Here is a 25,120-nt window from a genome sequence, read left to right on the forward strand (position 1 = left end):
AATCATCTTTTTAAAAAAGTATCACAAATCCCAAACTTTGTCTTTAATTTGACTTTGATCAAAATAACACATTGAGAAATTAAGGTTAAGGTCATAGATTGTTTTTTTTTGTCAACATAATGGTTTTAAATTAAAATGACACAAACTTTTGACCTTTCCTGACTACAACTCTTTCCCCCTCCAAATCAGAACATCTTTCTTCCCACCAAGACCTTGGCCTAATTTCATAGAGCTGCTTAAGCACAAGCATTAGCTAAACACAGAACAATTTTGCTTAGCAGAATAAGGTCACTAACCAAAATTCCCCAAAGACAGGTTTCCTGCAAAATTTTGCTCAGTAGGACCGTTTAAGTTTTAACATTATTGTCTGCTTAAGCAGGTCTATGAACTTAGGCTAAGACTCAAACAGCCATTGTCCTTTTCCCATCTCTTACCCCACCATACAAAAGAAAAAGACCCCCCCCCCCCCAAAAAAAAAAAAAAAACAAAGGCAAAAAAAAAAAAAAAAGCAACAGACAAACAAACAAACAAAGAAACAAAGAAACAAAAACAAAATCACACCTTTACAATTTAAACAGAAATTCACAAAAATAGACAAAAAAGCTTCACTGACAACAAAACAAAAAAAAACTAAAATCACAAAGCACAGGAACAAGTACATATTCCTCTCAAAATAACACTGAACCTATAGAAAACATACCCTTTTTGTAAAAAAGAAAAGAAAAAAGAAAGACCATTAATTAAAAAAAAAACATCAACTAACATTTCCTATAAACAAAAAGTGAACTGCAGTAACATTTACATGTATAATAAACTGGGCCTTATCACATAAAGCTGTTATGCTTCACAATGCTTAGGCTGTGCTGTGTACAATTTGCAGTGTGACAGAGGGAAACAGTATGGTAACCCATTTCTGCTTTGCAAGACTAATTGATGCATTTTATAAATTTGTGCTTCACAACTTTACAAAATTGGGCCTAGCCAATTTCTTAAAGCTGTTTAGCAGAATTGGGGTCTGTTTCTGCTAAGCAAAATTTAAAGGGCAACCAGTCACAAACAATATGCATTATGCAACAATTTGCTGGTTAGAAAATGCTTTTTATATCTAGTAATAAACAAAAACTCAGGGTAAATTTAAATTAATTTTGGGTGACAAAGATTTTACTAAAACGTGATTTGAACCTACGACCTCCAGATTTACGAGTCGGTACTCTGTAGGGTCCCAGCTTCTGAGAAGTCCCAGCTTCAGATCCTGTTCTATCATACATAAATCTGGAAGTGGCAGGTTCAAATCCTGTTTTAGTAAACTGTTCTTTGTTCTTTCAATATTAAGTTTTACAGTGCTAAGCAAGTTGATGTGCTTAACAGCTTTATGAAATTGGGCATATTGGTTTTACCATTAGAATTAGCAGATTAATTAAAATGAAATTGAAAAAGATGAATACAATATTTACAAATTTTAAAGAAATCCAATAATAGTTTCTCCCAATCTCGAATATACTCGGCTAATCATCATTCTGAGAAGCTGAGTTGCAACCCGGCTGTAAGGACACGGCTATGTGTTCAAGCCACAGCCATGCAAGGGTGCCTTTAGCAGCCAGCAATATCAAGCCATTTATGACCACAGAAAACAGCCAGAAGCACAAAGAAAGACATATGTCATTAAAATATGTATTGTAGCTCTGCTGTAAACTTGATCATCAAATATGCCTTTCTTAATATTCATGCATGTCGTCACCATTCTGAACCTCATTTTGGGTTAGAATTGTAACGTCATGCATGAATATTAAGAGAGTCGTATGTGGCTTACCACATCTTGAACACTGATTATTCAATTGAATTATAAAAAAGTCTCAGAAGTTTATAATGTACATATTTTTCTGTTTCAATTTTGCTATTGAATCATGGTGGAATATGTTGCTTTATACATAGGGAGAGAGCCTTGTACTAGTTTTATCTACCTTGGTTGCTCTAAAATGAAACGTCCTTTCAATCACTTGAAGGCTTCTGCTGGTATCTTGCCTTCAGCCTGAAAAAAAAATAAAAAAATAAAATGTTTAACAGACAAATACTATCACTATTGTTTTGAAGAGTACATTCATGCCCATGCTTGTAAATGTTACAATTTTCTTATTGTGCAAATTAGAGTGCTGCGGGTAACAGTGTATTATGTGTACTTACATGTAGTTTGGTGAACTGCTCCCCAGCTTTACTGTAATCCCAGTTATTCTCGGATAAACATCTGGGGGAAAAAAAGAAAAAAAAACATAAAATAAGATATATTCATTTAAGATCATGAAGAAACCACAAAGTCAAACAGGTAAACAATTATCAACAGCATCGGCAACATGATTTCCACAATTAAATTGACATCACATTTGTCTACGTCAAGAAAACAGGATGGAAAGATCACTGATAAATCACCGTTGCTTATTTGAATTGCTGCAGGACATGATCGAATTAATAATGGTATTTGCTTTTGCATGTGGGGGTTGGGAATATGAACTTACTGTGTTGAAAACTGAATATTCATTTTGGAATCTTTCATGAAACTGGCGATCATTTCTTGATGCTGTGACGTCAAGGTGCTGGCAATGTGCGCGGCCTCTTGAGGTACCCTCACTGGGCTTGGAGTTGGAGTAGGAGCAGGCGAAATAAATGCAGCCTTCAGAGACAAGAGGAAAATAAGGTACAAATATATAAAGCTGCACAAAAAAAACCAGCAAAAACTATCAAAGTTTAATCGACGTGACAGCAGGAACCAATTACATCTCTGTCTGCGGCATTCACGAACAAACACCAACATTCAGAAATCCGAGTCAGGATTCATGCATGAATCGATTTTCAGATTAAAATGTTTTGGGGTTTCAAAAAAACCTGATCCCAAATTTCTTTGAAGGGAATCCTTTTTCAAAATAGTTCATACTAACAACAGCTGAATGTTCTTCTCACCATGTAAGTTTTTATGGTCATTAAGGTTTGGAGTCAGTACCAATCTAAGACCCTACCTTTTAGTTTAGCGGGCCTTTGGAAAAAAGTAGGAATATTTCACTGAGTACAAGGACTGTTCTACATGAAGTATGCTCTAATATACATTTCAGCCTATCACGCTGCCCTTTTCCATTGCAAAACATTGCTCTGACTTTACACAAATTTCAGCTAGTAATGGAAGATTGCAAGTTGAGTCTTTATTTTTCTTGACAACTCGCAAGAATTTCAAAACCTACCTTCTGCTGAGCCTGTGTGGGATTCCTGATTGACAGATGATCGTTAATGATACATAACGTCGGTGGTTGCATTACAGCTAGAAAGGTGCGACTGAACGATATCAACTGGGAGGTGGACCTACTGGTATTGACTGCAAGAAATGGTGGAAAAGAACAGAGTTAACATCGGCACAGAACGATGTATTACCACAAACGAGTAATTAATAAAAGGGGTGTGTGGCAAAGCGGTCAACTCTGGTGTTTCTGACCAGCTGAGCGTGGGTTAGAGTCCTGGTTCTGAAGCAAGAACCCTTAGTTGCCTTTGGATGGGGCATAAACATGTTGGTCCTGTGTGTTGTGTTATGAACCCAGTGCATTACTCGTTAAGAGAAGGGGTCTGCCCACCAGGGCCCAATTTCATAGCGCTGCTAAGCACAAAAATTTGCTTAGCATGAAATTGCTTCCTCGATAAAAACAGGGTTACCAACCAAATTTACATTGGTTGCATATTACTTGTTACTGGTATTCAGCTGTTGTTTGCTTATCCTGAAAATCACATGGAAATTTGGCTGGTAATCCTGTTTTTATCAAGGAAGAAATGTTCATGCTAAGCAAATTTTTGTGCTTAGCAGCTCTATGAAATTGGGCCCTGGTGTAAGCACAAACAAAATGGCCTTCAATGTACGTTGTGAGGTTTTGTGAATAGAAATGTAATAAAGAAATACATTCAAGTACCACACACTACAAGAAAAACAAAGGAGAAACAAAGACAAAAATCTAGCGGATGAAAGTATAAATACTGTACTCACATTCTTTGAAGATCCCATGCACGGTAAAGCTCACAAGATTACCCTGTAGGATAAATAACAGAACAAATATAAACAATTGCACGCTATTCACACCCACTAAACAATTTAGAATGATGACAAAATCATGTTCATAAACTGGGTTTTGAGTAGAATTTTACGAAATAACACCAATGCAAATGATTCAAATCAATTAAAGTAACCCTACCTGAGCAAGGGATAGATCAACCTGGAACGAGTTGGTGTCATGCAGCGTAGGAGACATTTCATTCAAAAAGGCGACAACCGATAGCTTGGTATGCTTGAAAAGCCTCAGTTCCTGACCTATACAGAGAGAAACCAAACAGAACATATAGCTAGAACTAAAGTAGGGTCATAGATGGGTTATGCTTATATAATGACAGAATGATAATTAAAGATACAATAAAAGTTACATGTGAAAGCTTCAGCCATGTCAGCTGAATTCAGTGTCTACTTGCTGAGACATCAGTAAAAAAATGTCACAGCATTTTTACAAGAACGTACAATCCATCAGCGTTAGGTGACAGCAGGTACCAACCACATCTCATAAGGTTTTATGCTAATAATTATTTTGAGTAATTACCAATAGTGTCCCCTGCCTTTAACACGATTGAGGTCCAACCTTACTCAAATCGAAATGGTGTAAAAGTTACTTACTTGGCTCTTTTATTCTGAGGAGATTGCGGCTTATTGAAAAGTATTTCTTCAAGTAGGAGGGCCCGCCAGAAACAGCTTGAGTAGTCAATGAGAAACAGGACTGATGGAAGAAAAGGAAAACCAACAAGGATTATAAGAAGTTTCTGGTGGGAAACATTTATAAAACTAGAACTAAGCAAACTAAAAAGGATTTGACAGGGGAAAACCTCTGTTTGTGTTACCAAATTGTTGATTTTAAAGCTTGTTTCCAGAAATTATAAATCAATATGACTTTTTTTAAACTGAATTTAAGGTGTTGCATAAATTGGTCTTATAATTAAAAAATATTCAAAAACCCGTCTTAAAATGTGTCTTTTAGTTTTAAGCACCCTGAGTATCTAACTGGTAAATAGGTGTGCTTGCTAAAAATGGTGTTCTTGAAATCAGAAACTTTTCTTGTCTCACTGCCAAAAATCTGAATAGAAACATTTTCAAGGGAGTGACACCTGAATTGGATTTTTTTTCTTCTTCTAATTCAAGGGTACCATTTTTAGCAGTGTATTATTTAGAATAATACGTTTAAAAAAAAGACAATTCTGACCTGCTCATGGTAAATCTCAATGAACTGTTGCCTGTCTCCAGAATCAAACACTGTGAAATACCTGCACAAAGGATAGGAGTTCAAAATGTTTATATCTGCAGTCAAGTTGGAACACCACGCCATGTTATTGCAAAACAGTGTATCACTAACTGAAGACCCATGGTTAGCAAAAATCACACAAGTACCAATCCTGCAGACAAATATCTCCTTCTGAAGTACATAACATGTCAATATAGATTTTCTTTTAAACAACATCATTAAAGACTACCCAAATTAATGTTGTTATTTTCACATTTGAATGTGAAAACAAACTAATTTCATTTTTATTCATTCATATTTATAAAATAAGAAACTGGCAGCACGAAGCTGAATAATGTGGCATTACAAGATAACAATATTGATAAAAATGAAAGATATGAAAGATACACAATTTTTCGTCGTTTGATCAGGGCCCAATTTTATAAAAAAAAAACAAGCAGCAGGTGCTGCTTAGCGAAAACAAAAAGTTAGTTGGAAACCAGTCACAACAATGTAAACTTAATGAGATTTTGACCGGTAACCTATTTCAAATAAGCTAGATTGGTCTATGCTTAGCAAATTTTTGTGCTCACAGGGTGACAACACATTGGGACCTGAAGCTATCTTCACTCCTTTTGTAACTTCCACATATTTTTGTTTTCAATTTCATCCAAGATGTTACCTTTACAAAGGGAAAAATAACAGTCCTTCCATCAGGAACAAAGTTCAAGTCTGGGAGACGTCAAATGTTTACTCACTGGCTTATGAATTTATCCAGAATTTTCTTGATGGCCTCGTTGCCAAAGAAGCTGTGTTGAACCGGTGGGAGGACTGTTGGCGTTTCTAAGTCAAACGTGATAGGAGGCGGGAGCTCTTTACCATCCTAAAAGAAGTATGGAAAATGTTTAAAAGGGCTGTGTTGTCATGATCAAAGCCAGCCTATAGCTGACATTATGATCTCTCATACAGTTGCGAGTTGCATCCACCTTTATGGGAGCAACATTTCTGTTTCAAATATCAATAGTCAATACCATACTTTTATAGTTTTTAGCACATTTTCTATGGGCTGACATTTTAAGTAACAATTTCTGTAATAAAATAAAACCACGAGGTTCACTTACTAGTCTCATCATCTTGGGGAAACATCTTCGAACAATACTGAAGAAATGTCCAGGAAAAATCATCAAAATTGCAGACATCGAACAGGGATAAAAAAAGGTGGATTAGTTGTGAGCCACATCATCATACTATCCCAACAAATTTCAACATTTAGAGATAAAAATGAAGAATTCTTGTGTATTTGGGTTTATGAGCAAAACAGAGAGATTTAGGCAAAAACTTTTTCAATTTGTTTTTCCATCAAAAAGTATTTTTTTTTTACTAAGTGAGATAAAACTTGGACAAAATGGATGCATTAGATGTTAATCAACAAGGTCAAACTGCTGCATAGAAAATGCATTATAACAGCAGGGTGGCAGTCATACCATTGTGAATAAGTTGTTGTTTTGACTGGTAACCCAATTAAGCAAAATAAAGTTTGTTGTGCTGAACATAGTTTTGTAGTGCTAATGCGTCAACATTTTTAAGCACATTTCTGTGGAACAAATCAACCTTCAATATTTCCCCGCTGTACTGACACAAAGGTACGTCAGTCTGGTAATATTTCAGAAATAAACAACTTGTATTATGTAGAAAAAGTGTGAACAAAACATGTGAATTAATGCATTCAACTCCACAACAATAAAACAGTTTGAATTGGTAGTTGTGTTACATATTAAGCAGGGGAAGAAAAATAGGAACAGTTTCCTCTGGGCTTTTATTGCATAATAACCACACAGTTTCCCCTTCTTTTCATTATTTGTTTAGGGAATGTCAGCCTGCACCACAATATATTAAAGCTGCCAACATTTGTATCTTGCAATTCAGGAAAATTTTGCGCAATACTCAGGGTGATACTTGCAATTATTTCAACCTACTAGGGGAAAAGTTTCCAAAATTAGGGAGATTTTCAAGTTCATTAATCACAACATGGAAAGATTGCTTTATTTTCAGGGAACTTCCTGTCATGCCTGAAGTAGCATTAGGGAGCATGTATTGTTGTTGTTTTTTTTGTGGGGGACTTACCTTTTTCACCTGAAACTCATGTTTCTACACTACAACTTACCACTTCAAGACAAGCTACATGTAAGGTAACATCTCAAGTGATATCAACAACATTCACAAAGAGGTGGAGGTGAAAGGGGTGGAGTGGTACATGCCAGACGTTTAATGCCACAAGAGGAATGTTACGAATATGTGCATAGACAGTGACAGAGTAAAAGTGTGTTCTGTTGATCCATTTCATTTTATAACTGATGGATACTGTTCAGGTCCACAGTAAAAGGATAAATTGCATAGTCAGAACAGTGGTTTGTAGTCCAAATGAATGGCTTTTGCTGTAAATACTTCACAGACACTATGATTCAATATGGCAGTTACCCGTTAGGTTCAGATAGTAGAATTTGTTTTAACTAATCATTGGAACTTTTGCGCGTAACTTGCATAGCCAGTACAGACATTTATCAATTGCCCAGTACACTTTGTAATTCAGAATAATTTATGGCCAACCTGAATTAAAGAATATCCATTTTTTTTAGCGTGACCAGAAAGGGTTGGGTTCAAGGAATTGCCCAGAAACTAAAACTTCATTGTTTTAGTTCTCTTAGGCATTCTTTCTACTCAAAATTTTTAGACGTTTGAATAAATTGATCAAGGCACCTTCAACTTGTTTATTGTCATTCTTAAGCATCAACGATGCGACCTCTGCTCCTTCCTCATTCATGAGGTCATTCTAGAAGATCATTTCAGAGGGGATCATTCTATAGAAAAAGTCGTTCCACAGGGAGTGCATAAGTTTCATGGCTGAGCTGTGGTCCAGTAGTGTAGTAGTGGGTCCATCTGACCAAGGTTGGTGGCATGAGCTTCTTCCGTTACGCCTTGAGGTCCCTGCAGCCTGGCTTAGGTTGCCTACCCATAGTCAGGTCTTACCCGTCATAGGCAAGCAGGTCTCAAGGGTTTTTGTATATATGACGTTCTTAAATCATAATCAGCTCTCCTCTGTCGTTCAGCTATCTGCAGCATGTTTTCTGTAGCATGTTTTTTTTTTAAGCAGGAATTTTTTTCCGCTTTTTCATGAACAAATGCACCCCTGGGTTCGACATCAACCTCCGTAAAGGTTTCACCAAGTTGGTTCTTGAAGTACCAGGAAAGCTCATCGTGAGACTTTCATGTCGTTCCATTTTGGTGAGCCACAGAAACACAATATCCTCTCTGGTATGACTTGATGTTTGTCTCGGCTTTCTAATCCTTTGACATTTAAGTGCCATTGTTTGGCTTCAAGAGGAAAATGTTCACTGCTTGAAAAACACATGAACTGTGCACCACATGGTGCTGCTTTTTATTTGTGTGAAGGTGCCTGAGTGAAAGGGTTATCAATCATGTAATGTGCTGTAGAATGAGGCTTGATGGACAGCCGTATCATTTGCATTGTTGATAACTAACCAAGAATAGTTTCTTAAGAAAGCAAATAAATGGTTTCACAACCATTTGTAATGATTTTATTTATTTATAGCATCCTATTCGTCTGTTAACTTTTTCCCATAGTAAGGCCTAACTTGTTTTCACCCAACAACCTTTAGATCAAAGCAATTTTGAATGTAACTGAACAGTATTTCGATGCAGTTATAATTTATGAAATGTTCAACAGCGAAGGAAAAATAAACAACCAAACAAACAATGTTTTGAAGATGTTAAACAGGAGAAGAAACTAGTTTTATCAGATGGAATGTTAATTTTTCTAGCACATGGGAAAAAGGGTAAAGCACATGTGAGGAAGGTTAAAATAACAAGAAAATTGCAAAATAAAAATAAAATAAAAAAAAAACAATGGGAAAAAACAGAGATGGAAAACAAAACCAAACAAGGCAAACACTATGCCAGCGAAACGTGATAACACTGGTCAATAACAAACTACATGCCAGCGATAATGACGATGGATACAACAAATTAACAAAGAGATGCTTCAAAAATAGATTATCAGTCGAGACAGGTACATTTATCAGGTATTAAGACCCTGTACATGATTTGAACCAGTCTCATACCATCAGGTGAAGTGGTCAAACATCTGCGCTAGAATTTGAAAGTCTGGGGTTCAAATCATACTGGTCAGGCGTTTGAATCCTACTAAAGTACCTTTGGATACAGTTTCTTATTGTATCAAGGTGTGGCGCAAACCCTAAAACATAGTTTGTGGTTTGACAGCAATCCAAAAGTTACATCAGCAATTGATCTAGAATTTGAAAGTCTGGGGTTTGAATCATACTGGTCAGGTGTTTGAATCCTACTAAAGTACATTTGGATACAGTTTTTTATTGTATCAAGGTGTGGGCGAACCTAAAACATAGTTTGTGGTTTGACATCAATCCAAAAGTTACCGCAGCAATTGATCTAGAATTTGAAAGTTTGGGCTTTGAATCCTATTCAAAGTACATGTGAATTATCAGGCATCGGTTACTAATTGTACATTGGTGTGGGACAAACCTAAAACAAATGTTGTGCTTTGTTTCCAATCCAATAGTTACATCAGTAAAATTTATCAAAACCAAATAGTTTAAGATCAATACTATGTTCTTAATAGTTTCAGGAAGACTTCACTCTCAAAAATGTCCAATTTTCCCTTGAAAGAAATGTCACCGTTCACAGTCTGATACAGAATACGAATGAAAAACTTATTTGAGAAATACACACTAAAGACAAACCTACTACACTAGTAAGGTTACAGACTTTGAAGGGGAACAGAAAGTAGCTACACTAATGTGCTGAAACTAACAAATGTTCCAGTGAGCACAGCACGACTTCACAATGATACCACAAACGTGCAAGAGTGCCCTGGCAGTGTAAATGTGACACAGTTTACAGGGTTATATGAATCCGATCCCCTCACCCCATCCCAAACCATCACTAGGTGTTGTAAATGAATAGTTTTTTAACTGGAGATTTCACTTCCATGACGCTTACTACCACATTCACTGTTATCTGACAAAAACTCAACTACTTGTTCTCAAGGTTTGAGCCAGAATTTGGTAAAAAGGTGTCAAAAATTGCTGGGAATTCTAAAACTGGGTGTCCAAATTTGATCACTTACACTACATTTATATGTAAATGACACAAAAGACAACCAGACACCCCTCTGACTAACACCATGCTTGTCATGCAGATTCATGAAATATCTGCTACTTGGCGCAGATTTTCCAGCAAGTGAAGCAGTAGGTTCGTCATGACCGCTCACAGGACGCATAAGGTCACATAATTGCCCGTTAGGGTGGACAATCACAGGTTAGCATGGTTTACCTGGTGTAGTTGGACCTCTGAACTATCGGATTATCTTCCAGAATCAAATCCTCCAGGGGGAAATCCTTGATGTTCTCTAGATCGGCTTCACCACGCATCTGTAGGAGGAAACAGGAATGTATCTGAATTTTTGTATCTGAATTCAGACATTTTAAGTCACATAGAAAAAACCACCTCACTTAGTTTCACTGGATATAAACTACGGAACTTACCACATTCTTAGCAAGGTTTAAACTTCGTAAACTGGTAGCTTTCTCAGCCAACTTGGAAAATATGGTTAAGCTGTAGAGTTTGTTGTTACTAAGATCTATGGACAGAACCTGTGCAAAAAACCAAAGTAAATCAAAGTTGTGATAGGTGTTAATTAGCTCTATGGAATAGGCCTCACAGGCCTGTATGCTTCATTTTTGAAGAGAGCATTTCAAGGGCACCAAGGCAATGAACAGGGGTATGGAGGCAATCGCCTTTGTTGCCTCCTTGAAGTATCTGGGCCCAATTTCATAGCGCTGCTTAGCGGCCAATGTTGTGCTTACTGTGCAATTTCTATTTCATAGCTCTGATAACCGTAAGCACACAAAAAGGCATGCTAACCTTCCGGTGCTTACCGCACGAAAGTAAATGACCTCACAATGCAAATCCACGGTAAACACCCAATATGGACGCCCAATTTTTCTGCTAACCTGTGAAATACGCTTAGGCTTAAGCAAATTTTTCTGCTACAGTAAGCACACAAATTTTTTTAACGTTAAGCAGCGCTTTGAAATTGGGCCCTGTTCTTGCCTCAATCATCTCCAGGGGTTAAAGAGTAACAACCTTCTGTTGAAGTACTAAACTTACTGTCATCGTCAAACAGTATTTTGTGAGCCACTTCAATCTCAAAAACCTGTCTTTATTTGCGTAACTTCACCTATTAACCCCATTCACCTGATGCCATCATCACAAGAATCTTACCAAGCCATAACCCCTACCTTTGAAGAAGAACTAGCTGAGTGCTTTTCCTATGGGCTTCTGTTGATCATTGCTGCAAGTGTGTGTAAAGTGTCTGTGGCTAATGATGACTAATGATTATCATAACTTGAAAGCTTTACTCACCTCTGGTATGTTCTCTGAAATGATCATAACAACTGTTTCCATGACCTGAGGTCGGTTTAGCACATTATTGACTCCTTTACTTTTAAGACCTGAAAATATAATAAAAAAAAGAATCTTGGAGTAAGAAAAAACTGTTACATTTGGTTGGACGAGAAAATCAATCCAAGGCTGTGTTCTATTTTTTTCATTTTTAGATCCTCAATTGAATGAAAAAGGTTGGGTTATTTTACTAAATGTTTATAAATAGTCTTACATGGCGCATAAGTCATTCTCAAAGCCTAAAGAGCTTTCGAAAAGACTCTGCAAGGGTCGAACCGAATAAATGGTGTGGACACTTGGGAGACAGTTGAAATATTTGGTGGATGTGTTGATTGGTTGATCAGCTTACCTTGATCTTGTATTAGTTGACTGAGATTAAGTGATTTGGTGGATGGGTCGTAGCGATCACTCAAGCAAACCTTCATTGCTTCAACAGAGCCCTCATCAAGCTTGTTATTAGGAGGTCTACTCGGCCTGCACACCACGATAATCTATAACAAGAAGAAGTCAACTTTAATTACCTTTGACTTTGGTGGATTTAATGGAACTTGAAGCTTTGCAGTGTGTGAAACATAAGAAGTGACTAGAAATACTAAAAAGTAAACTTGCAGGTACAACTATGTATAAGATCTCTTTTTAGGGAGTGTTGGCTCTGAGAAGAGCCGGTGTGGTCTCGACGTTTCAAACAGTATACTCTGCACGTCTTCAGGAGAATACTGGACTGCCGGAGGTGATGTTGCTTCAGTAGCGCTTGACAGATGTACATTTGGTGGATTGGATTCATTGGCACTTATGTATATCTTTTCACAAATACATTTTATCCGTTCAGTGCTATAGGGTAATTACTTCAAATTTCATATTCATAATGATCATAAGGGTCATTAAATGAAAAATGCGTACAAAATTTGAAGAAAACAAATCAAAAGCAACAAACAAATGTTTTTACTTAGGAAATGAAAGTTTTTTGCCAAACGAATACTTTGAAGACAACTCTTGATAAACAAACTCCATTTTTCCAAGATACAGAAAAGCAATTTCATTAAGTCTATACAAACTGCACAAATGACCTAATGTAGTCCAGAAATGTTTTCACGACATGTAAGACTGTTACTACAAACAAACTTAAACAATTTTAAAAACGCCTCCACCCTCCTTTGCCCATTTTGATTGTGAACAAATCTTTCTAAAGTACCTTATGTCCCGTCTTCGAGGTGATTCTTCCACTGAGACTCCGAAGAGCATTTCCTGTTTCAATGTCATCGACGTAGAACACCGCCATCTCTCCTTCAAGATGAAACTGGTTTAATGAAAGAAAATAAGAAAAGTTTAATTATAGTATTACCGAGGCATCAATAAGCCTAACTGTAGAGTCTGGGGTCTTATACCATAGACCCACTTAAGCAAAAAATATTGCCTTACAAATTTTTGGAACAAACAATTTCAAACACATCAGACGACATGTATCAATCAACTTCCGTTCTGGACTGACTTACCTCCAGAGGTATAAAGGGGACTCTACAAATGTTCTGCAACGATCTCAGCAACCAATCCTTCTCAACTTTCCTTCCATGTGGTATCTAATGTAGGACAACAACAAAAGACATGAAAACAACAATGTAGCGTGGCCCTTCCATGGCAAAACAATCCAACTCAAAAAAATTACATTTTTGAACGTCACACACTTGTGGTTTATTATTTGGTACATAAAATATTTGTGAGAGTTTGCAAAGTGACGTACGTTATATTAGACCATGTCAAGGCTCCTTTGCCTTGTCTCCCTATTTTGTCAGTATCTTTGTTCGGAGGCACCAGTCAGAAGCCATACAACCCTTAGCTGCTAATTGGCCAAGGATCACACCCTTGTGGTTTAGTTTTTGCTACATAAAATACTTGTGAGAAAGTATATATTAAGTGACGTACCGTGATCTTAGACCATGTCAAGGCCCCTTTGCCTCGTCCACCTTGACGACTACCAGAGCCTCCTCTGCTTCCCTGATTGATTGGAAGACCTAGTCTGGACATGGATCCACCATCCGATCTATTTTGACTGCCACTCCGGTTGTCTCGGTCTCTACCGCGGCTGCCTCCTCTCCTGTTGGTGTTTGATCGTCCATATGGATTGCTGCATGGAAAGAATTAAATGGTTTATAGTCAAATCCAAACAAGTGAAGTGTACGTCTTTTATCATGGCAGTGTTCTCCCTGAAAAGTGATCCGCTAGCCAAATTCCTTTTAAAACACCCGAGGAACAGTCAGAATTCTCTCCAAGTCATCCAGCTGGCTAGCTCAGAGTTGAAAAACATCCTTATTTCATTTGAAAGACTGACCAGTGGAAAAGCCAAAAGACGAGTAAAATGACAAGCTAACTCTTCATATTGGAACCCAGTGGTCATATAGACGGATTGCAATGTGCGTCATCAACCGTCATCTTTGATGTATTAACAAGGAACAAGTGCACGCGTGTACTTGTTCACTTACATATTGCATGTTCATTTATTGCATTATCAGTTAAAAACATCAACAATTTGTGCTTGACTGTATCCAGGGGTGACATGGGTGAGAGCCATTGTTGACAAAAACGTCTGAAACTAGGATCAACATTTTTTAAGGTATGTTGAAATGATGGCATTTACACCTTTTGGTAAACCTATTGAGATTTATATATCACAGAGCTTTTAGGAAAAGTCTCCTCAACACTAGAGAAGTAGATCAAAGAGCAAGATTTCTTCTTCATCAGGTTGACCCAAAATGTCTGAATTCAGATAAACAAAACTCTGTAATTTCTCATCTCTGTCTCCTTCACCAGGCTGACTAAAAAAGTCTGAATTCAGATGAAAGTCTGAATCTACTTACAATCTTTGACTAGGTCCAGCATCATGATCTCCCATCATGACATCGCCATCATCATCTTGTAGTCTGGAGCGAGGATTGGGACCTTGGTTGTTTCCTCCATCATTCCCTCCTCCGCCTCCTCCTCCTCTTCCTCTTCTAGGACCCTTCCCTCCTCGCCATTTCCCCCCATAACTCCCTCCGCCACTTCCGCCACTTCCTCCACCACCACCGTTATCTCTACCCCCGCTAAAAGAAAGAAAAAACAGCGAAAGGAATTATTTAAAAAATAATGGATTTTCAAGAATAAAATAAACTATTTACCAATCAAGTGTCAATACATGAGGAGGTTTTGTGGGTAAAGTGAATGATGAAATTAATATTTATTTGTAATGATGACTTTGTAAGAAAAGGATCCAGATTGACGTGTTTAAACCTGGCTAGATGAATATACAATGTAGATGGTCTTGGCTCTATTTGGTGTAAAACCGTGTGTCTCTTTATGAAATGTTGTCAGTCTGAGACTCTGAGTTTGATTTACCCTCTGTTTGATGACGCTCCTCTTCCGCCTCTCCTGCCTCTTCCTCCTCTCCAATTGTCACCGTCTGACCCCGAGTGACCTCCCCTCCAGTTTGAATTACCACCATCGTCTCGTCGCCTGTCATCTTGAGCCCGATCGTCATGACCTGGAAAAATAAGAGCATTCCAAAACTAACAATAAAGTGTTCCTCCTATCCTTCCTAGGTTACAATACAACCAACAAAATTTAACTTCCCATGTCAAGCAATGTTCAGATGTTGCCATGGTTGCCCTACAAAATCGACACCCCCCCCCCCCCCCCCACCAAAACGATACTACTGTGGGCGAATTGGATAACTTCCCATATGGCGCTACAACTTTTTCACTCCATTTTTACAAAAAGGGATATCTCATTGAGGTAAATTAGATACTATTTATATTATTTCATTTTGAATGAAAAAGTGGTGGCGCCATACAGAAACTTTTCCGGAGAATTGACTAAGGGAAAGTTAACTCGCATTCACTTTATCATCCCCCTTTTAATTTGATGTATGGTATTACTATTTGTAAATTTAATAAATACACAGTTTTGTTGTTAAATAATTATTCATAAATACCTCAGACAGTTTCGCTATTCCTATTGGTGGAGAGAGCGTCACGTGGGGGTGTTTAAACCTTTGATAATGACCAGTGTTTATAACCGGTTAACCGCGCTAGTCTTGATACAAGACGTTTCTTGTTACGGGCGATGCAGGCGCTATCGGTGAGTTGGCCGCGCTGTGTGTGAAAGGAAAACCAGCGAATATGCACCGAGACTATACACACATGCGCACGAACGGAACCAGAAAACACACACGTACGGACATCAGACATGCTCATGTAACATGTATACTGAACATACCATGGAGGTGGAAACATACAGAGTTCAAGCACTCGAAAACTGATAAGTTTTTCAGAGTTTTCTTACTTTATTACGCCTTTTAACCAAAAAGGTATTTATGAATGGCGGTCCTACTAAAAGCCGACAACAAGCCGACAACGCCGACAACAAGACCAGAGCGCCGCCAACACGCCACCAACAAGTTTTAAATATCTCAAAAATGGCAAATAAACCATAGATATATTAGAACTACAGGGTGTCTCAAAAAAAAGGTAATCCTACTTTAAAGGGTTTTTATGGCCAGACTATTATGTTTACCAGCAGAAAGTATGGCATCATCTTAAAGCTGAAACCTTGTGCTTTCCAATGATACATTTGGTTACATTCCAGTGTCATGCATCAGAGAGCACCATTGTCTTGAAAATGTGGTGCAAAAATGCAGTTGGTTCACTTTTAAACCCTTGTCATTCTGGCCTTCAGACAGAGTGTAAACCTCATGTTGTCACAATGGTTCAGCTAACGGCAGAACAGAGAACATTTGTGGTCAAGAAATGGTATGCAACCAGAACTTTTTGCAGGCTACACAGGATGAATTTGGAGAAGCATTCCCAGATCGAGAACCACCAGCAAAGAAACAATCTGGGCCAATGTGAGAAAGTATGAAGCACATCAGGAACCAACCTCAATCGCAACAAAGGAAGTTCAAGAAGGCCAAGGACAGCGAGATCTCAGGAAAACATCGCTATCCTACGACAGCAACTGATTGACCACCCACGGGAGACAAGTGCAAGACGGAATGGTGTTGGACTGAGCCACACCACTTTTAATCGGATCACTCATCTGGACCTTCACTTCCATCTGTTCCACATCTTCACATCCGTCATGAACTTCTGCTTCCTAATCTTGCAAGAAGACATACTTTCTGTGAGTGGCTTCTTGAGCGGTGTGAGAGAGATCCCAGCAAACTTCTCTGGTTTCATACCTTTTCTTGGCCACTCTGCTGTTATTAGCTGAACCGTTTGTGACAACCCGAGGTTTACACTCTGTCTGAAGGCCAAAATGACATGGGTTCAAAAGTGAACCAACTGCATTTTTGCACCACATTTTCAAGACAATGGTGCTCGCTGATGCGTGACCCTTGAATGTAACCAAATGTATCATTGGAAAGCACAAGTTTTCAGCTTTAAGATGATGCCATGCTTTCTGCTGGTAAACATAATAGTCTGGCCATAAAGACCCTTTAAAGTAGGATTACCTTTTTTTTGAGACACCCTGTATATGTCTTCTGAAATACAAACATAAATTTAATGGAAAAACTTCACGAAAAGTGTGTATTTTTTAACCAGAAAAAAACTTCACTTGCACGGAAAGCGTTCGGACGCCATCTTGGCTTAAAAACCGTGTTTGGACCAGACCATTATGATACGGGTAGATTAAGCACTTGTCAACAACAGAGGGCGGGCTTCATGTGAAGACCTTCACTGCAGTGTGCACAGTGCATGACGCCCGCCCTCTATTGCTTAATCTGACTTACCCGCATCATAATGGACTGGTCCAAACACGATTTTAAGCCAAGATGGCGTCCGACCGTTTTCTGTGAAAGTTGAGGGTTTTTTTCTGGTTAAAAATTCACACTTTTCGTGAAGTTTTTCCATTAAATTTATGTTTATATTACACTTACAGAACACACATAGTTCTAATATATCTATGGTTTATTTGCCATTTTTGAGGTAATTAAAACTTGTTGGCGGCGTGTTGGCGGCGCTCTGGACTTGTTGTCGGCGTTGTCGGCTTTTATTTTAGTAGGACCCATGAATGGGAATCAAAGTGTGTTGAATCGGTTTTCAACTAGCTAGTGGTTTAAACCCGCCGAGGCCTGGTTCTTGATAACTTACCTCGACTTCGTCGCAGTAAAATTATCAAGAACCAGGCCTAGTTGGGATTAAACCACTAGTTGAAAACCTCTTCACCACACATTGATTCCCATTATTACCCCCATCATTAGCACTGCCAGTTCCACTGAAAAGCAGCAATGCATCATCATTGCATGCTGTGCATGCTCGACATCTTGGACATTTTCCCTTGGCGTGTTATCCCGACAGACTTTTCCGGGTACAACATAGAAGAAGCTACTAGAAAAAGTAGAAGAAGAACTAGAGAAGAACATCATCTATTCTTTCTTATTTTTAATTTTAAAGTTAACTCAAAACTCAAAAAAGTTGTCCATGTTTTATTTTCAACAAAAAGACTCACCGTAAAACTGCTGACTCCGACCACCACCATCTCTGCCACCACCACTCCCAGATCTAAAATTATCTTTACGATTATTACCTCTTGACATCTTGACAACAATTTCTTCACCAACGAGAGTAAGAAACCCCTACTTTCGCTGAAATAAACGACAACTTTACGGCTTATGTCGCCTCTTCCTCGTGTGACAAAAAAAAAGATGGCTCAACTTGGAAATTAGTTTGACGTATGAACTGGACTCCTACGCTTAGGAACTCACACCTTTACACATGTCCTTGAATGGAGTGACGCAAGGATCCTGACTATTCAAACCAGTCCGCTTCTAACCAAAAGAGGGCGCTATAACATATGACCGGTAGTACACAAAAGTAGGCATTATGTCAATATTTTATATCAACTTCTTATGATTGATGTTTACGAATGAAAACCCTCCAAAATAAACAATTTGTAAGGTTCGAGTTCAAGCAAATTAAAGATGCTTGTTATATATTGCAGACTCGGAAAAAAAGTGACACAATCTCTCTTTCTTTATTCTGGAAATGACTTGGTTTTAATTATTTTTCTGCCATTGAAACTTCAATATTACAGCCCAATTCTTACAGATATTGAGCAACAATGACACATCACTGCAATATTTTACCCTTTTAATTCCAATGTGAATGCCACTGAACTTTGGCAGTATTGCAATAGATGAAAGATCCCTTGAATTTTGCATATATGACGTCGTCACAAGACCAAAATGATTGATCTTTGGAGCCTCCAAAATATCACTGAACCATCTAGTGGCTTTTCCCAAAACCAATTTTCTGATTTGAAATTTGAAGTTAAAATGGTGATTATACTGGCACTGGCAGTCAAAACTTCATGTGTATTGCCAAAAATTTAAGTTTAGATCATACCTCATTGCTGACCCAAACAATATCCAGAAGCATTACCCTCAAGTCAAAACCAGAAAAGTTTTTATAAATCAAACTTAAGAAATTATTTACGACATTAATTATGGAAACTGAAGGGCAGCATATCAATTTGAAACAACCGTGAGGTCCGAGTTGGTTTTTCACAAGCTTGATTCAACGAGTATATATATTTTTCTCTTACTGTTTTATTTCTAGGGTTGTTGTCTCCTTTTGTTTCAAGGGAACGATAAGCTTCATTCAGGAAAAATTCTTGCTTGCCAATGTTATTTTTGTTCAATGATCACATACAAAATAATGAAAAAAAGACAAAGAAATCAGTCAGTTTACTGTTCTATGTAATTAGTATCAGTGGAAGTGTGCACAACCGTCTTGAATCACGCTCGCACTATGATTTTCTCGAAGTGGGAGGAAACAAACCTACCAAAATTTTACAAATAAACTGTTTTATAAAAAGGTTAACCATAGTTTAAGATGAGCTTAAAGGAACACGTTGCCTTGGATCGGTCGAGTTGGTCTTTGAAAATCGTTTTTAACCGTTTGTTATAAAATGCATATGATTAGAAAGATATTTTAAAAGTAGAATATAATGATCCACACAAGTATCACTTGAAATTTCCTTTACCTCGTCGACAAACACGGTCGGCAATTTATGGGAGTCAAATTTTTGACTCCCATAAATGGCCGACCGTGTTAGTTCGCAAACTTAAAGGAAAACAACGCAATTTCGAGGCAAATTTGTGTGGATCATTGTATTCTACTTTTACAGCATCTTTCTAACCATATGCATTTTATAACAAGCCGTTACAAACGCTTTTCAAAGCACAACTCGACTGATCCAAGGCAACGTGTTCTTTAAAAAACTAAACTTAATCCAGAACGCGATATTTAACGTCAATCTTCAACTTACAGACAGTAATAACTTAATTACCACAAGTACATAGAAAAACAAGTCCACTAAATACAATTTTGAAAATCCCTGATTACAACTTCTGTAAATTGCTAGTACAGAAGGTTTATTAGTCTATTTCGACCCAGGATTGATTACAATTGGTTTGGTCCACGTTCTTAAAAAATGAGTAAAGGGCTTATCTAAATATTTATGTAGCTATAAAATATCTCTGCAAAGGGCTTTATTAGAAGTATAGTCTGATTTTTTCATGTACAAAGACCTGCGATGTAACCATTCACAATGATAACTTCAGTGAAATGAAGAAAATGAAGCTCACACGAATTAAACAAACATTTGCTGAAGTTTTTCAAACATTTCCTATTTTGTTTGGATAAATAAAGGGTATTAGGTCAGCTAATTACAAGCAGATGTTGACAAAATTTAGGTGTTTAAACATACATCAATAGTTTAAAAAACAGTGTATCTTAAGTGTTCACAGCCATGGCTTAGATAATGTGAAATATGTCGAGTCAGATCAACAGGGGTGTTACTAATTTTCTGGAAGCATTTACTCTTAAACTGTTTTTTTTTCAAAGAATGTTCCAAGAAAGGTTATTACTCTGACACAAACATACTCAGATTAGTACAGTTATATTTCACATTATTTAAGACATAATCTTGGTTGAGGCTAAAGAAGAATCTTAAAACTACCAAACACTTACAAAGATAAGAAAGAAAGTACATGTACATTTTATCATTAATAAGAAGGGGGAAAACAACACAATAACACCACACACATTTAAACTTGTAAAAATACTCTATCAGTTTGGCAAGGCTAAGAAAATTGCCGAGGAATTATTATAAAGAGACGACTGCTCTCTGGGAGTTGCTGCTTAAGCACGCTCTCCACGGATACGACGTGCCAACTGGATGTCCTTCGGCATGATGGTGACACGCTTAGCGTGGATGGCGCACAGGTTGGTATCCTCAAACAGACCGACCAGATAGGCCTCGCTGGCTTCCTGCAAGAAGGAAAGAGAACGAAAACAAACAATTAAATAAAGGAAAAGTGGAGATGGTAGTTGAGTTGTATTTTGCAAGTAACTAAAGACAAGTATGATATTAGGTCCTTGGAAAATGTAGGTCCTTGGAAATTCCTTTCTTAACTGACTCTTTATTAGAAAGCTAGCAAACACAAGCAGGTAGTGAGTGCAACAAAAACCATTGCTACAATCAAGGGTACCCATTTATACACTTGACAGGTAAAGAGAAGCAACTGTGGATTATTTTGTCTTGCCCACAAGATGCATCCCGAGGACTCTGACAACTGAACTGTATCACATCTTAGATCTATGTACACTGAACCACATGTGTTTGATCCTTTACTGTGGGAATCAATCATCAACATGGAAATATAAAGCTATAGGCCTAGCAGTTGTAATTGTCTTAGGCCAACAGTTATTACAATGAAAATGTAATAAACGGGAAAATTACACACCCAAAGTGTTTGTAACCATTTGTTCAACCATTGCAATAATTTCACTAGTGCAGGTGAAACATAATAAGCAATGGTCTGGGTTGATTCCGAAGTGTGTCTGACCTGTCCATACAACTGCATTTCCTTTACTTATTAAGCAACAGGTCAGGACAACACAGAATAAACACAGACACTTCATTGTTTAGGAATACAGGAAATCTGATCCAGAGGTAGTGTGTTTCCTGTGACCATGATTAAAATTGTTGTTTACAAGTGATTGTGTCCGAGTTGTGGACAGGTTAAAAGGTTAATTGATTAACGGCCTGTGTTTACACACCTCAGACTTTATGTACAATGTGATACCGTTTAACTAAAATTTATTCATTTATTCATCAATTTATAAATGCACAACAGACCTCCTAAAAAAATTTAAAAAAAAAAGCTATAGACCCCTTTATACACAACATGGAACGCACCTCCAAGCAATGCTCGATGACCATTTCCATCATTTTGGAAGTCAAATCATTTGGGCATGTTTGTGCATGATTTTGATTCCCAAAATGGTGAACAGGATAGGCGTGCAAGTGCGCTGCGCATTGTGCAAAGGGGTCAATACTCAGGATTGAGGAAAACCGATGATTTGGTATGGGATAATCACATGACATGAGTGACCAATGTCACTCTATGTGTACCCAAGTGAAACTGAAACTACATAGCCGTCTGTAATCAAGGAACCCAAGGTTGTGAAAGCGAGTTGGAAACACTGTTCACTGTTGCCATTGCTTTGCAATTTAGAGTTTTAAGCAAACTTTGGGACCTTGTCAAATTTTACTCAGGGAATACCTGTGTGAAGACTGATTCTTAAAACATAGGCCTATAATTTTCCAATTATTAACTCAAATAATTTAGAAAAAAAGTAATGCTCAAAGTTTATGCCTTATCTTTCAGGGGATGATTTCAAACTGTTTGTATTCTGGGTCAAGTGCCACATTTTTAGATTTTTAAAAATTATTTCACTGCCACCATTGGAGTTTTTCTATCTCCATTATTACAAATGTATGTGAATGGAACACAAACCTGCAGAGCTCCAATAGCAGCACTCTGGAATCGCAGCTCTGTCTTGAAGTCCTGAGCGATCTCACGGACCAAACGCTGGAAAGGCAGCTTGCGGATCAGAAGCTCGGTACTCTTCTGGTAGCGACGGATCTCACGGAGAGCCACAGTACCGGGGCGGTAACGATGGGGCTTCTTGACCCCACCAGTAGAGGGCGCACTCTTACGAGCAGCCTTGGTGGCCAGCTGTTTACGAGGAGCTTTACCTCCAGTTGACTTACGAGCAGTTTGCTTGGTACGAGCCATGTTTACTTAGTTTCTCTGTGGAATAAGAATGTAACCATATTAAAATTATTTACATTTTTATAGCAGTTAATCCAATCCTACATTTAACCTTGATATTTGAAATCATTCAACTGTGTCCAGTAAATTTCACAACATGTCGTATTTAATTGCAGGCTGGCAAAGTGCATTCTATCATTTCATAGTTGAATTGAATGGTCATTAAGTGTAGTCATGTGGTGTGCGCTTCCGAGCACAAAGCAAAACACCAAACCATGTACTAACCATCAAGCATTTGAAGTGAGACCACTTAAACAGTAGCCTATAACCACAAATGCATTCACTGTGTCCACACAGTAAATAAAATCAATTAAAAATTTTGCTTTTCGTAGGACTTGAGTATGAACATCAACAACTTTGAAAATGTCCCCAAAATGTTAAAAGTCAAACCAGTGTACACCAGAGTCAGACTAATCCATGTACAATACAATAAAAAATATCAACTTACATGTCACTAGGCAAGCATCTTAAAATACAAAAGTTTGTACAGTTTTTTTCAGAACAGCGGTATGGACTCAGCAGTATATATGTAACAGTTAATCAAGAGTCAGGATCTACACAATAACAAGCACACAATGAAATGATGATGTTTATGTAGTGTACAACTACTACATCCTAGCTGGAGATCCTGATAGTAGCGTGTGTCAAGGAAGGACGTACATCCTGTGGTTTAGTTGTCATGACTTTATCATCAGCACGTTTTAATCAGCACCGGAAGAAACACTATTCACTATGACTATTATGAGGAACAATATCAATGAAAAGTGTAATTACTATTAAAAAAATAGCTTTACTTAGTTCATGAATACAATAGACCTTTCGCATATGGACATTGTTCATTGGCCAGTCCTACGCCGCACGAAAAAATCTGTACGACCGTCAGGAAGAATACGGTTTCATCACAACTTGGACTATGACAAACTGAAAGTGATTGTGTCCACATCATTGAGTTTCTCCAATCAAGACATTATTTACATTTGACAATATTGAAGTATTGTTTAGAGAAAGACTCTGCTAGGGTCAAAACGTCAGGCCATTAAGTACTGTTTCATTAAGGTCCTGGATAACTTTCCGTAAGGCGCCACCACTTTTCCACTCATTTTTACAAAAAGGGATATCTCATTGAGCTGAACTAGATACTATATTATTCCATATCAAATGAAAAAGTGGTGGCGCCATACAGAAACTTTTCTAAGGACCTTTTTGGTTGGTAAGCAATTTACAAATGGGTAAGTCCTTCGTATTTTCTTAATATTTATACATAAATAAATTTAAAATAAATAAATAAATAAATAAGAGTAGTCTAATAAGTAATAGACAAATGCTCCATTAAAAATTAAAAATGATTGACAAAAAAATTGTCATAATAATATACTCTGCATGTTTTTCAATGAATGAAGGAAATTTAAAACAATTGTTCAATTAGTTGGTTTAGTTAGTACTTAGTTAGGGCTAGTAGTACGTATAGTATTGTTTTGTAACGTATCATCATCTGAAAAATTGAGAATCTGAAAAATTGAGAATCAATATTTTTTTAAATAAAAAATAATCATGATATTATAATAAATTAAAATAAAATAAACAAATAACATATGAAAAAAACCCAATACAATTGTTAAAATTTAACAACAATTGTATTGTTTTTAAACTTATATCAATCAACATTCTAATAAAAACCATCTTTCTTTGTGGTGCACAGTAAAAAAAAGACACGTAATTGCGCAATGCTATACTGAAAAGCGAAATATTAAAAGTATAACAACAATAAAGTGTTGTAACGCATTGTATGCACGCACTTTAACCTCTGGAAAAAGGAAACACACAACGTAAAATTGTTCCTAGTTTTTACGATTATTTCCAAAGATATTGATAACAACAAATAACTCACAGTCATCTAGATGTAATATTCAAAACAATTCAAGAACAAATTCCGGAAAAAGTGAATGGAAAAAATGAGAAAACGTGGTCATATTTACCTTCCTTTTTAACAGATTTCTGTACGTAGTTTTCAACACAATAATATTTATAGCCGTGGGTATTTTTCTTCTTCTTCTCTAATCATTTGCTACATACCCTCTTTCAACAAACTTCATAAATACAGTATTTTGTTTTAAATTTAATAGATAAGTAAGTGTTAATATTTAAAATGCATATATAC

General features: G+C 37.2%; 2 protein-coding genes across 3 annotated transcripts; both read right to left on the reverse strand.

Moving 5' to 3' along the window:
* Positions 1 to 523: 523 nt before the first annotated feature.
* LOC139948504 (nuclear RNA export factor 1-like) lies at positions 524 to 19,214 on the reverse strand. The gene is made up of 20 exons (XM_071946674.1): positions 18,288 to 19,214; positions 15,177 to 15,321; positions 14,660 to 14,884; positions 13,728 to 13,929; positions 13,301 to 13,384; positions 13,000 to 13,104; positions 12,157 to 12,298; positions 11,769 to 11,857; positions 10,889 to 10,996; positions 10,677 to 10,774; positions 6,410 to 6,446; positions 6,047 to 6,171; positions 5,271 to 5,331; positions 4,691 to 4,790; positions 4,221 to 4,336; positions 4,016 to 4,058; positions 3,228 to 3,358; positions 2,511 to 2,665; positions 2,182 to 2,242; positions 524 to 2,029 (listed from the first exon to the last, which is right to left on the reverse strand). Exons 1-20 carry the CDS (start codon positions 18,373 to 18,375, stop codon positions 1,994 to 1,996), a joined length of 2,151 nt encoding a protein of 716 aa, XP_071802775.1. The 5' UTR covers positions 18,376 to 19,214; the 3' UTR covers positions 524 to 1,993.
* A 305-nt stretch (positions 19,215 to 19,519) lies between these two features.
* LOC139948512 (histone H3.3A) lies at positions 19,520 to 25,038 on the reverse strand. Of its 2 annotated transcripts, none has more exons than XM_071946686.1 (3): positions 24,939 to 25,038; positions 22,645 to 22,941; positions 19,520 to 21,112 (listed from the first exon to the last, which is right to left on the reverse strand). In XM_071946686.1, the coding sequence occupies exons 2-3, from the start codon at positions 22,924 to 22,926 to the stop codon at positions 20,984 to 20,986; spliced, it is 411 nt and encodes a 136-aa protein (XP_071802787.1). In that variant the 5' UTR covers positions 22,927 to 22,941; positions 24,939 to 25,038; the 3' UTR covers positions 19,520 to 20,983. The 2 variants fall into 2 exon arrangements, with proteins under 2 accessions (XP_071802787.1, XP_071802795.1); XM_071946694.1 differs by lacking the exon at positions 24,939 to 25,038 and adding an exon at positions 23,411 to 23,560.
* Positions 25,039 to 25,120: the final 82 nt, after the last annotated feature.

The sequence above is a fragment of the Asterias amurensis genome, chromosome 1, assembly GCF_032118995.1.
Source record: "Asterias amurensis chromosome 1, ASM3211899v1".
Lineage (NCBI taxonomy): Eukaryota > Metazoa > Echinodermata > Asteroidea > Forcipulatida > Asteriidae > Asterias > Asterias amurensis.